Consider the following 15,052-nt stretch of genomic DNA (forward strand, 5'->3'; position numbering starts at 1 on the left):
CATTTGCTTATACTCTAATATTTTGATAATAATAAATTTTGCTTGATAAATGTGATACATACATAAAGAAATATGCAGATGTCTTATTACCAAAAAGGCAATAAATTCTGTTGTGAGAGACAGAAGACTTTGAAAAACCTAAGTGACATTTATTAAGCCAAGCATTCAAGACTAGTAAAAGTTTATCACATGGAAAAGAGTAGGAACCTTGTCTTTTTGTTCTTTGTCCATTGCCCAGCCATGCTCTAGGCAATCACTCAGAGCAGCATAATTGATCGTGGTTACTTGTCAACTTACTTGGGGTCCTCATTAGAGTGGTTTTACTCAAGAGTAGGACCTTCATATATTTTTCTTTATAACCCAGGACTCAGAAGGCATTCAATAAAAAGTTTTCCCTTCAAAAGAACTTTCCTTATAAAGTCAAACAGACTAACTCCATCCTCAAAGTCACTGATAAAAAACATAAAAGAGTCAGCAGTTTCCCTAAAATGGAAGAACGGCAAAAAAAGAGAAAAGATCCATTAAAACACTGGTCCATTCCCCCTATCCCAAATTTCCTGCTTTTATCCTTGGGATGCATTATGCCAGAATCTATACGTATATATACAAGTACACACATACATATATACACACATATGTGAATGTTTTGACATAAGATTGACTTGGTATTTATATTCAACTTTCAGTTTTTCAACACAAACCAATAGTTGGTAAAGACAAATGACCCAGAAAAGGATCAAGTCTGATAATTTGCTGTGGAAAACTCATGCACTAACAATACAGAATCAGAAGCAAGTTAAGACCTTGGTGGAAGAAGAGTCAATAAGCTCCCACTGTTCACCTGCTTCTAAAAGAACATCTTGCTCAGAAGACCCATGTTTGAATCTAGACTCTGCCATTATCTGTGTAACAATGGGAAACTCACTCAAACCCTGTGGTACTGTTCTCTCCTCTGTGAAATGCAGTGGACACACTGCTGTTTGGAGCATGAGACAGGGATTATGAGAGAGCATGGATGTCCTATAGCAGCTTCTTACTCCATGCAGCCTCTGAACAACTGCTTTCCCTGAAGAACACCATGTCAGACCACTTGTCCCAACACAAGAGACTCCAAACAGGGCAGGAAAAGATCTTACTAAAGGAGTCACATCCACAACCTCCTCCCATTGATAAGGTTCATGGCCTGGTGACAAAGATAGTAGACATGTGGAAGGGAAAAATACCTTGCAATTTATTTATTTATTTTTTGCTTCCTCTGTTCATTCTAAATTTCCCTACATCAAATTAACCATGGCAAAAGGAGTCTTACTTTAATTTGCTGTCCCTGAACAATTTAACTGCACTCTGGTTTGGGGCCACGAATGAAAGGACGGCCATATGTATTTGCTGATGTCAACTGGACAAAGCTCACCCAGCCAGGCACAAGAGAGTGCTTTCCCAGAGAAAATGCTGTTCTCCATTTACCACCTCAGGAACTAAAGCTGCTTTTACTCATTCTACACTCTATAAAAGGCTTTTATTATATGCTTCCCTCCTTTGTAATACAGCCCCCCCTTTTTGAGGAAAAATCTGCAGTAATAAGCAAGCTAGTCTTTTAACAGAAGATAAACAGAGTGCAATGAACTTAAAACCACTCTACTTTGTTTTACCCAACCACACAGCATTCCATATTGCTTTCATTTCTTTTCTTCCCGTTGCTGTTAATATTTTTAAAGAATTACAACAGAAGCAGGTCAATAATGTCTACAGATGTCATGAAAGTATTAGACCATACTCTATGCAGAGAAACATGTAAACACTTAATGGGCTGAGGTAATTTATAATCCTCCTTTTACCAAATGCATTTTACCTACAATTCCACTTGCCTAACGGATGATTCACTTAAAACCTCACTGCAGAAAGTGGCTGTCAGTTAAACAACCATCATCTCCAGCAACAATAGATGTTTACAGAGCGTCTACTATGCATTTTTAGGGCACTGCTAGGTCTACATGTAAGCAAGGATTAAAGAAGAATAAATAGAAAATTTAATCTTCTTCCTCTTACATTATTCATTTGCTTCTATCATCCTTCTTTCTCTATTTTATGAAGACACCTGTTTGCTTTCCCTCCTCTTACCTTCTAGGTTAAGTCAAAGAGTGCTCCTGAATTAACCCCTCCAACTTGCTTTGTTCTTCCTGTGGGTCAGAAGCAGCTATGAAAGAGACTCAATGACTGATATCATCTCAGCCTCTTTGTTCTCCTAGAGCTGGAAAACAGCTGAGTATCTTAGAGCAAGATGCTCAAGTTATCCAGCCTAAGCATTACTCACTAGTTTACTTTGGAATTTTGGGGCATCAGGAGCCCAGGATCTAAGAACAACCTCCTTACCTGTTTATGTCCTCAGGACATTTGTGATTTTGCACGGTTATAGGGCTGGAATTAGAAATCTTGCCAAACTACTATTTTCAATGAGTTTCTTATTCTCTCTCTGTGTGTGTGTGTGTGTGTGTGTGTGTGTGTGTGTTTTGAGACAAGATCTCACTCTGCTGCTGCTGTGTGTGTGTGTGTGTGTGTGTGTGTGTGTTTTGAGACAAGATCTCACTCTGTTGCCCAGGCTGGAACACAGTGGTGCAATCATGGCTCACTGCAGCTTCAACCTTTAGGGCTCAAGGGATCCTCCTGCCTCAACCTCCCAAGTAGCTGGGACTACAGGTGCATGCCACCATGCCTGATTAATTTTTTAACTTTTTTGTAAAGATGGGGGTCTCACTATATTGCCCAGGCTGGTCTTGAATTCCTGGTCTCAAGTGATCCTCCCACCTCAGCCTCCCAAAGTGCTTCTTACCATATTATGTATGTATGCACCAGCCCCTTCTAACATGGATGTTTTTATCACCTCCACCTACCATTCCCTGAATGACCTGATGAAGGCAAGAGAAGAAACTTAGGATTTCACAGAACACCAAGGATTTAGTTACAAATGAGCAAAGGAGCCTTAAAACTGGTGAAAAATAATGATCTAAAAATCCACTATAATCTGCTTTGAACTAGAGTACTTAACATTAATATCACCAACCATACTACAGCTATATAGGTGGCAAATTAATAGTGAAAAAGTTAAATATAATTCTACAGAGCCCAATAAGGAATCCCAAATATCTCATACATTTTACAAGTATTTAGCTTGCTGCCAGTTTTTATTATAGCTCTTACTCGGAAATTTTAAAAATGAGGTTTCACAATTTATAGCAGTGATGGCTATCTTCTTCCTTAATATCGACTAAGAACCTGTTTTACTAATTTTCGACCAGGGATATTATGTTCTGAAATATTTGGCCTACCCAACAAAGTAATTTTTTAAAGTAAATTTTGTTTGCATCTAAAACCAAAAATAGGCAGTTGGCTTCATCTCTATTTTTCATTTGCTATTCAGTCCCTCTACGTTTCTGACCTTAGCCTGTTCTTCCATTTGTCTGCTCCCTAAATTTACAAGGAAAAAAAACCATATATATATGTATTTTTTATTAGCTATATATATTAGCAAGCATTCACAAACCTTAAGATATTTTCAGTGATAAGAAGGATACATTTTGTAAGGTAAATAGAATTCAATTATTTAACAGTTAAAACAAACCTGACAGAGCCCCTGAAAATATTCACCAGACTTCCCCACCTTCACAGTGGATGCTTCTCAACTTCCGGTGTATTATTCATATAAATAGAAAAAGCAGACATACAAAGATTTATGGATGTATTGGGGCAAAACACCAATGACTAATTACAAAGAGTTTTCTCCAGGATCCAATGTGTCTAGGTCCCAAAGTACATGTATCAAGCGTTCAATTCCACTGACAGAATCCCCAATCTGACTGTTAGGGGAAAAGTACGATTCCTGGGGACTTGAGTTGCTTGGCCTGGTGCCTTGCTGCACATTTAGCCATGTAGTTAATCTCCCAGAGCTGCACCCACTGTGGCATGCCTGCTATTCTTTACCATCTGGAGCCTGGAGTTGGTATTAGCTTGAACCACACATGCAAGAGAAAAGGGAAGAAAAGAAAAAAAAACAACCCTCATTCACATTTAACTGAAATTGGTGACTGAACAATGCACTATGCCGCCTAGGCTTTTACACATGTAAGAAAGGGGGAAAAAAAGGGTAAAGTACAAACCTTCTCCTTTGTTTTCTGGTTCTCTGCTCTAAGGTCTTCATATTCGCCTATTGCTAAAAGAAAAAAGGAAAGCAACATTACAACACTGTCAAAAGTTTACTGCGGGGAAACCTGGGGAATCCACCTAACCCCCATTGTCTTCTTACTAGGTTGAGGTAGAGCGGAGAAGAGGCAGCAGAAAAGGGGCTTCTGCTTTTATTTTTTTATTCTGTAGAGACAGGGTTTCACTATGTTGCTCAGGCTGGTCTCAAAACTCCTGGGCTCAAGCGATCCTCCTGCCTTGGCCTCGCAAAGTGTGATTACAGACATGAGCCACCAAACCTGGCTGGGCTCCTGCTTTTAACAGTAAGGAAGAAAAAGCAGATGTGAGCCCACCAAATTAAATTTCAGTTCTCCCTAGGTCATTAGGAACACCCACGAGCCAGGTAGTTCTCCCTAGGTCATTAGAAACACCCACCAGCCAGGAGAGGTGACATATGACAAGCGATTTCTCCTTTCTGATGCTCAGCACTTGGTCCTGTGAAAGCATTCGGGCAGGTGTTCCCTGAAGTTCCTCCTAGCACTATTAGTCTGTGGTACTATAATCAGAGGTTTATTTAGAAAATCTGCCTGTAGAAAGTAGAGTAGGTTTGCACACTTGACTCAATGTCACACGTCTGCTTTATTCACAAAGCAAAAAATCTATGAAGGATTCAGCTAAGAACTATTTTCAGATAAGATTGTCAGTCACAACCAGAAATTCAGACTCATTTCACTAAATGGGGAAGATATGTTAAACTGTTTGGAAATATAATCCACTACGTAGGGGGACAGTTGTGTACTTAAAATATTTTATTGACCAAAAAAAAAAAAAAAAACCCTAAATCCCCACATTCATCTTTAATCAAAGCACCATTTTTAGGTATCCCTACAGTTGAGAATATAAAGTTTTGAACACATTAGGTGAGAAGAAAAAGAATGGCCTAAGATCAATGACAGAGCAGAACATCTGAAGTAAGTCTAAAACTGTGGCTCACCCCAGGGCCGGCACCTTGACTGGCACGAGAAAGTCAGTGAATCATCAGGTTGATTTTCTTTTTTTAACAGACAGGGTCTTATTCTGTCACTTAGGCTGGAGTGCAGTGGTACCATCATAGCTCACTGCAGTTTCGAACTCCTGGGCTCAAAACAATCCTCCCACCTCAGCCTCTTGAGCAGCTGGAACTACAGGTACATGCTACCATGCCCAGCTAAATTTTTAAATTTCTTGTAGAGATGGGGTCTTGCTATTTTGTCCTGGCTGGTCACAATTTGAACTTTTGTCTTTATGGATTTATCTACCAAAAAAAAAAACCCCTCAGTTTTTCTTTTAAGAAAAAAAAAACAGAGCTTCCTATTTCTATGAACAAGCTAGAAACAGAAATAAAAAATCTGAAACCAGTGGCTGCAAGAACATCCCAGATAATCTGGTCCTTAATTCCAGAAATGTACAATTCTAACGACTAGGGCAAAGAACACCCCAGAAACAGACATTTAACATGGTAAAGCACATGCCTTGTTTTCTCCCATGGTGATCGAAAGGGTTCAGAATGGCTACTGTGATGGTGGCACCAAAGTCCTAAAATCCAAATTCAAATTGATGAATATTTATGACATTATACCACCAATGTCCAGAAGTTTTATTAGTATACCAGAACCACTTAAACAAGAATTAATGGACAATTTTATTGAAGCCACATCCCAAAAGAATCCTTGAAAATTAGTCCATAAAATAGGTGAATGTGTACATGGAAAGATATAGTTCTTCTGAAAATAATTACATTTACAGTCTGGGTGTGGTGGCTCACGCCTGTAATCTCGACACTTGGGGAGGCCAAGGAGGACAGATCACTTGAGGTCAGGAGTTCAAGACTAGCCTAGGTAACATGGCAAAACCTTGCCTCTACTAAAAGTACAAAAATTAGCCGCGCGTGGTAGCACTTGCCTGTAGTCCCAGATACTTAGGAAGCTGAGGCAGGAGAATCATGTAAACCTGGGAAGCAGAGGTTGCAGTGAGCCAAGAACGCACCACTGCACACTCCAACCTGGCAACAGAGCAAGACTGTACCTCAAAAAACAAAACAAAACAAAACATTTTCAACAGAAAAAGATTTGACTGACCTAGAATGAAGCTCTCTGAACACCAGCTCTTCGTCAGCCCTATCACACATACCCCAAGAGCTAAGTATAAACTAAATCGTCTTTGGAGGTGAAAAACCAATGAAACGTGTCCTCACCTTTTTAACAGAAAGAAACAAGAACTAAGTAATAACTTCTAAAAATATTCACTTACACCACCACTGGGTAGTCTATGGTCATGATCCCATATCTTATTACTATATCTTAAATTGTTTCAAAAAATAGATATATAAGTATTCTATTAAGAGACTTTGATTTTAGGTTACTTGACATTTAAAAGTATCTGTAGATGAAGTTGAAAACCAAAGTTGATTTAATGTTCTATTATTGGTAAACTGCTTTACAGACATAGAGAATGAACAATAAAGGCTTATAAAACCATGATCTCAGCTGGGTGCAGTGGCTCATGCCTGTAATGCCTGCACTTTGGGAGGCTGAGGCGGGCAGACCATCAGGTCAGGAGTTCGAGACCAGCCTGACCAACATGGTGAAACACCGTCTCTACTGAAAATACAAAAAAATTCGCTGGGCATGGTAGTGCGCACCTGTAATCCCAGCTACTCAGGAGGCTAAGGCAGGAGAATCACTTGATCCTGGGAGGCAGAGGTTGCAGTGAGCCAAGATTGCACCACTGTATTCCAGCCTGGGCAACAGAGCAAGACTCCGTCTCCAAAAATAAAAATAAAAATGAAAAGAAAAAGAAATAAAAAACCATGATCCTCAATGATCTCATATTGACATTAAGAAATCTTTTCTATTTAAAACATCAGATAATGGTTTCGAAGTCTTTTTTTAAATACCAATACTATTCTTCCATTATACTGCCAACAGAACCCAGATGAAACATTGTAGGCTCCCAATTACTGGGTATTTATGAAAAGAATTAATTAAGAATCTTAATTCCAGCCTGGGCAACAGAGCAAGACCCTGTCTCCAAAAAAAAAAAAAAAAAGAAAAAGAAAAGAAAGAAAAGAAAATGAAAAAAAAAAAAAAAACCATGATCCTCAATGATCTCATATTGACATTAAGAAACTTTTTCTATTTAAAACATCAGATAATAGTGTTGAAGTCTTTTTTAAAATACCAATACTATTCTTCCATTATACTGCCAATAGAACCCAGATGAAACATTGTAGGATCCCAATTACTGGGTATTTACGAAAAGAATTAATAAGAATCTTTGAACTATCATATTTTAATGAAAATCACAGAAAATATGCTTTCTTGTGACTATGTACAACTTTAAAGTAAGGTATAAGGAAAGGAAAGGAAAGTATGAGAAGAATTCAACCCTTGCTAATAAAACCAAGCTCACTACCATAAACAACACGTACAGACATGCACGCACATACACACACGTATGTATCATAGTAGACCCCAACCCTCACCTCAGCAAAACTGGCAGAAACTGAAGTGCTCTATATTATTCAGCTTCTTCTTTGGCAATGTTACGGGGTCGCAGAGAAAGCTGCCTTCTTGCTTCAGAACTGGCTTGCAGTCTGAAAATTTTAAAAACTCAGCTTGTACAGCTCAAGTGATTCCAGAAGAGACATCCTCCAAATCCTGAACTCGCCAATGCTAAAGAGACTAATCTGGTCAGGTACGGTGGCTCACGTCTGTAATCCCAACACTTTGGGAGGCCAAGGTCGGGGGAATCACTTGAGGTCAGGAGTTCAAAACCTGCCTGGACAACATGGTGAAACTGCATCTATACTAAAAATACAAAAAAAAATTAGCCAAGTGTGGCAGCACATGCCTGTAATCCTAGCTACTCAGGAGGCTTGAGGTGGGAGGATCACTTGAACCCAGGAGGTGGAGGTTGCAGTGAGCCGAGATCATAACACTGCTCTCCAGCCTGGGTAACAAAGCAAGACTCTGTCTCCAAAAAAAACAAAAAAAACAAAAACAAAAAAACAAAAAAACACAGATGAATCTAACCAATTCTCGGCATATGAAAGATACCTGCAGCTTGAGAGCTCAAGAAGACTTCGTCTCTCACATTTACAGGTACAGTATATTTCACTGTACTATAAGGTTATATAGGACAGTAATTAAAAAGCGCATCCTAATGACAGCCTGAGCACTTACTGGCTAGGGGGACCTTGGGCAAATCAGTTAATCTCTCTGACTCTCAGGTTCCTCATCTGGAAAATAGGAATAATAATTACACATCTCTCATGGTGTTGTTACTAAGAGTAAATGAGTTAACATATGTAAGAGTATTTGGGCATATTAACTGTTCAAAACATGTTAGCCATGGTTATTATTACTGATACAGGAAAGTACATCAAATCCTGTGTTTACAACAAAAGAAGTTAGGCTATTCCCTAATGCCCTCAGCCTCAGGCTTACTTTTGTTCTGCATGGCAGACAGGAAAAATTTCCAGGGTACTTCTATCCTCCCCCAAATAAAGGGAGGGGAAAGGGGGTTAAAGATCAACTGCAAACAATGTGTTGCGGTAAAGAAAGGTGGCAAAGAAGTAAAAGCATTTCTGAGAGCTGTACTTGCCAATCCTGGCTACACACTGAAATCACCTGGGGGGCTTTTAAATCATATAGATGCCTTGCCCCTCCTGCTTCAAGATTCTGATTTAACTATTCTGGGGTAGATCCTGGGCATCCAAATAGATAGATAGATAGATGGATAGATAGACAGACACATACATACGTACATACATACACACACACACACTCACCCACACACATACACATTTGGAAGTGAGAGCCCCAGGTAATTCCAATGTACAGCCAAAGTGGGCTGTAACATAACAATATAGAATGGAAGAAAAAGGAAGACGGTGGAGGAAACAAGGAGAATAGCAAGCAGAGCATGTGTTTCAAGAATCATGCTGGTTTTCTATTTTCTAACTCCTCAATGCCAAGAAAAGTTTTCTTTCCAAGCTGCAAATCATGACATAGCCAGCCCAACAGGCAGCTGAGTAGACTTAGTTGTTTCAGAAATGTGACAACTAAAGTTCCTAACTACAAGCCAGTAACACCTCTAGCTAGGGTTAATAAGAATCATGCTTTGTCTGGGATTTTGTCAGTTTTAGCACTGAAAGTTCAGCATCCTAGGAAACCTCCCAGTCACACGGAGGCTAATCACTCTACCTCTAGCACTCTTTCCAGACCAGTATTTCCAACCAATACTTATCAGACCTGTGTGGTCCAAAATGGTAGCCATTAGCCACAAGCAGCTATTTAAATTTTAATTGATTGAAACTAAAGAAAATATAAAATTCAGTTCTTCAGTTGCAGAAGTTATATTTCAAGTGCTCGATAGCCACATGTGGCTAGTGAGTGCCATAACGGACAGTGGACACAGAACATTTCCAACATAGCAGACAGTTCTACCGGCAGTTCTGGGCCGCTCTGTCAAGAGGCTCTACAAGCATCTCAAACTCAACTTTTAGAAAGTGAGCTCATCAATTTCCCTTCCCTACTCCCTGTATGAAAGGTCTTCTGTCATTGGTGTCATCATCTACCTACCTAGTTCTCAAGATAGTACCTGCAGGATCACCCTTGAGTTCCCACTTTTTTCTCCCTCCAAAGGATCATCAAACTGCTCAAACCTCTAAAAAATATCTCTGCAATCTGCCCTTCCTCTGAAGCTGTTATCTCTGCCCTAACTTAGACACTCAATAATGACAAAACCCTCCTATCTAGTTCTAGTTTCCTTCTATCCCAAGGACATTCTTTACATAGCAGTTAGTTAAAAAAGCAAGCTGGTTATTTCATGTTTAGAAACTTCCAACCACCTTATCTTTACTGCCTGGAATCCCACTCTACTGCTCACTGTTCAACCTCAACGGCCACACCGCAAGTCCCAGTGCTTCCCTAAACCCAACACCTTTCATTCTTAGGTACCTTTGCAAATGTTTTTCCCTCTGCCTGCAAAGGCTTTCCCTACCCCATCTTTCCTATCTCCTCTTTTTCAATGCAATTCAACTGTTACTTCTTCTAAGAAGCCTTCCCCATATACTTCATGCAAAATCAGCAGTTTTATCTTAATACATCATCAGAGTACACTGTTCATATAGCTCTATTAGAGCATCTACATATAACATTATAAATTATCTGTGCACAGGTCTGTTTTCCTGTCGTTCTTCCCACCCAATTCACTGCTATATATGTCTTACACTTAAATGAATACCAGAGTCCATGCCTATGTTGAATAAATGAATTCAACATGTTGAATATGTTCATATAAATCTGTGAGGCAAAACAATCCAAATATTAACATCCTCATTTTACAAACAGAGACACAAATGCATAGAGAAATCAAATCCCACAATACACAATGGTAGTGGAAGCACCAATCTACTGACTCCCAGAGCCATTCATCCAAAAAGACATTACTGAGCATTACTGTGTGCAATGCACTAAAGCACTGGATCAGAAATAATCCTCTTGGTTAACAACTACATCTTTATCTCTCCAGATTCCGATATCTAGGATCCTGTCTGACATATAGATTATGTGACAAACGTGTTAAATAAAGGAAGAAGGAAGAATGGATCTAGGTCTTCACGTGATCAAATCATGAAAGAGCACATACTCTCCTCCCCGTGGTAAGAGTCTCTTACATCATATATTGTATCAAGATACTTAATAGAAATGAAGGTTTAAATAGCCATCAAATGTAACCAGAAAACACGACCTCATGAGAGCTTCTAATGTAGATTCTCATCCATTCAGTCTGCATCTTTGATACTCAGGGATCTTTGAGATACCTCTTACTAATGGGGAATGAGGACATGAGTCACAAAAGACAGTGTTCAATTATGACATTATTCCCTTCTGTACACATCCCAATGGGTCGTCCTCTTATAGCCAGAGTAGAAAGAGAAGGCATTTGTACCTTACTTGTTAATTAAAGCATTCGAAAAGCCATGGAAAACACTGATAGAAAATCTGATCAAAAAACAAAGGTGACAGATTTCATATCCTGAAAAGAAATTACGGCAAACCAGAAATTTATTCATTACATGGTAAAACACACAGCTCAGTGTTAATAAATTAATGATACTTAAGAAGTACTCTCAGCAAACTACATTAATGACTTCAAATTAACCAAGAAGAAAGGAAGGAAACTGAGTATCTTTAAAATACACATATAAATCTGATTTCTGGTCTGTTATGTAAGGAGCTTGTAAATCCTCATTTCGTCCTCACAACAAAAAGTAAGAACAAATTGAAAATCAACAACTCTTCCTAAGATCTATCAGATAATTGAAGTCACAGGACAAACCACCATCCCCAAAACTGAAGAGACACATAAGGCAGATAGAAAGGATTATAATTTATTAGAGAAGCAGCCCAGAAGCAGAAACCTCCTTGGGAACCGGTACCCGGTAACTGGTACTGGAAACCCTAAACTGTAATTAAAGAATAGCTGGAGGCTCAGTTTGGACAAGTTTGAGTGTTAAAATTGCCAGGGGGACCCAGCCTTAGAGGGGGTCCCTACACTTTTGTGAGTTTCACCTCCAGGATCACTACTAGATGCTCAAAGTGAAAATTTTCCCTACTACTCTGGCAGGTGGCACAGAAAAGTAGCCACTATTGACAGAGTGCAGTGGCTCACACCTGTAATCCAGCACTTTGGGAGGCCAAGGCAGGAGAATCATTTGAGCTCAGGAGTTTGAGGCCGGCCTGGGCAACATAGCGAAACCCAATATCTAATTTTTTTTTTTTTTTTTTTTGAGACAGAGTCTCGCTTTGTCACCCAGGCTGGAGTGCCGTGGTGTGGTGCAATCTTGGCTCACTGCAACTTCTGCCTTCCGGGTTCAAGCAATTCTGCCTCAGCCTCCTGAGTAACTGGGATTACAGGCATGCATCACCACGCCCAGGTAATTTTGGCATGTTTAGTAGAGACGGGGTTTCACCATGTTGGTCAGGCTGGTCTTGAATTCCTGACCTCATGATCCACCCACCTTGGCCTCCTAAAGTGCTGGGATTACAGGTGTGAGCTACCGCGCCCAGCCTATTTTTTTAAAAGGAAAATAAGGTAGCCTCTATGAAATATGCCCAAAGCATTCTTTTCCTCTAAACAATGTCTGTCCTCAAGAGAAACTATCTTACCAGGGTCTAACAGACTTGGTGGAAGGCAAACACCCAACGCCAGCCCCCACTAGCCTTCTTGTCTCATCGAAGAGGTAAATAAAACAAAACTGAGAACTTGTAAAGGTCACTTCCTAGGGACACGGGGTCACTAAGAGCTAATCATAAAACTATGATCTAATCACAGAACTACAGAACACTTCCCTTCCTTCCATATGTTACCACCACATTAATGTTTGTACAACTTGATTCCTAATTGCCAAAACTTGGGAACAAACAAGATGTTCTTCAATAGGTGAACGGATAAACAAACTGTGGTACATCCAGACAACGGAACAGTATCCGGTGTTAAGAAGTAGTCGGTGTTAAGAAGTGGTAAGTAAACTATGAAGCCACAAAAAAAGACAAGGAAAAAAACTTAACTGTATATGGCTAAGTGAAAAGGGTCAGTCTAAAAAGGCTACATACATATCATATGATTCCAATTATATGACATTCTGCAAAAGGCAAAACTATGGAGACAATTAAAAGATCAGTGGGAGGTTAGACGCAGTGGCTCACACCTGTAATCCCACACTTTGGGAGGCCAAGGCGGGCGGATCACAAGGTCAGGAGATCGAGACCATCCTGGCCAACATGGTAAAACCCCATCTCTACTAAAAAAACAAAAATTAGCCGGGAGAGGTGGCATATGCTTGTAGTCCCAGCTACTAGGGAGGCTGAGGCAGGAGAATCACTTGAACCCAGGAGGCGGAGTTGCAGTGAGCCAAGATCGTGCCACTGCACTCCAGCCTGGTGACAGAGAGACTCTGTCTCAAAAAAAAAAAAAAAAAAAAAAAAAAATCTGTGGGTGCCAAGGGTTTGTAGTTAAAAAGGAAGGGTTGAACAGGTAGAACACATGACATCTTTAGAGCAGTGGTTCTGTACTGTAATGGTGAATACATGTGCTATATACTTGTCTAAACCCATAGAATGTACAAGACAAAAAGTGAACCTTAATGTAAATTATGGATTTTAGTTAATAATAATGTATCAATTCTGGCTCAACAATTCTAACAAATGTACATTAATTAAAGCAAGATGTTAATAACAGTAGAAATGAGAGTAGGAAAAGGTGAAGAGGTATGTGAATATTCTCTGTACTTTTGGCTCAATTTTCTATAAACCTAAACTTCTCAAAAAAAAGTCTTATTTATTTAAAAAGCTAATAACACACACACAGACACAATCACATGCAAATTTGTGCTACAGAGGATTTGAAATTGAATCAAGTCTAAAGGGTCTTGATATAGCAGTACGCTTCATGGTACCATAGAAAAATTTCAGAATTCATGCGTGGGCTTATTTTACTTATTTTATTTTACATTTTTATTTTATTATTTTTTATTTTCTTTTCTTTTATATTTTATATTTTATTTTATTTTACTTATATATTATTTATTTTATCATTATTTTTGAGACAGGGTGTCACTCTGTTACCCAGGCTGGAGTGGAGTGACATGATTGTAGCTCAATGTAACCCCAAACTCCTAGGCTCAAGCAATCCTTCTGCCTCAGTCTCTCCAGTTACAGATGTATACCACCATGCCCAGCTGACCTTTTATTTTTATTTTTTGTAGGGAGGGGTTCTTGTTACGTTGCCAAGGCTGGTTGTACTCATGGCCTCAAGCAATACACCTACCTCAGCCTTCCAAAGCACTAGGATTATACGCATGGGATTACAGGCATGAACCATCATGCCTAGCCCAGAATTCATGTTTTAGTGTTTAAAATGATAAGCAGGCACAGTATGCAATCAACAAAAGCGTCTTCCTTCTACATCTTGAGGCAAAGCTTAGCTGTGTAACAGTCTTACAGAATAAAATTGAAAGCACAACAAAGTTTAAAATACATATACTTTTTGGATCCCACAATTCCATTTTCAAGAATTTTTCCTGTACCCCAAAAATCCATATAATTATTATATCGATTTTTTTAAAAAAGTATTTGTAAAATGAATGTTTCCTACAGCTGTACTTAAAGATACATGTGTATAAGAATGTGAGCAGAATTATTATATTTAGTAAACTTCACTTTTATGAGTTTCAGATTTACAGTAAAACCGCAAAGATAGAGCAATATCTTACATCAGTATAGTGCATTTGCTAAAATTAATGGACCAATATTGATACACTGCTATGAACTAAAGTCCTTATTTCATTCAGACTTTCTTAGCTTTTACTTGATGACCTTTTCTGTTTTAGGATCCCATCTGGGATACCACATTACATTTAGCTATTATATATACTGCAAAAAAAAAACCAATATGTCTCCTTAAAATATGAAGGACTGGGGAGAACTGAAGATAATTAGGATACAGGGGAGCTCTCTACCTTTCCTCTGTTTGCCTAAAAGCAGAACAGAGAATTACAAAACCAAAAGGTCTTTCTATCCTCCCCCTTGTTCCTGCCTAAAAACAGGATGTAAATTCTCCTTTACAACCATATCAGCTCAGAGATGGCACCAGAGGAATCTGCGAGCAGACTTTGCCCCATTAGCTTCGCCATACCTTTACCTTCCCCATACCTGTACCTTCCCCATACCTGTACCTTCCCCATACCTGTACCTTCCCCATACCTTTACCTTCCCCATACCTGTACCTTCCCCATACCTGTACCTTCCCCATACCTGTACCTTCCCCATAC

The 15,052-nt window shown here is 39.2% G+C and overlaps 1 protein-coding gene across 2 annotated transcripts in view; it reads right to left on the minus strand.

Annotated features, from left to right (window-relative positions):
* SHTN1 (shootin 1) overlaps positions 1-15,052 on the minus strand; it is a 121,791-nt gene that overhangs the window by 90,094 nt on the left and 16,645 nt on the right. For both annotated transcript variants that reach the window (XM_010388887.1, XM_010388890.2), the window contains exon 2: positions 4,152-4,204. In XM_010388887.1, the coding sequence (XP_010387189.1) occupies positions 4,152-4,204 (53 nt within the window). The remainder of the gene's footprint in view (positions 1-4,151; positions 4,205-15,052) is intronic.

The sequence above is a fragment of the Rhinopithecus roxellana genome, chromosome 11, assembly GCF_007565055.1.
Source record: "Rhinopithecus roxellana isolate Shanxi Qingling chromosome 11, ASM756505v1, whole genome shotgun sequence".
Lineage (NCBI taxonomy): Eukaryota > Metazoa > Chordata > Mammalia > Primates > Cercopithecidae > Rhinopithecus > Rhinopithecus roxellana.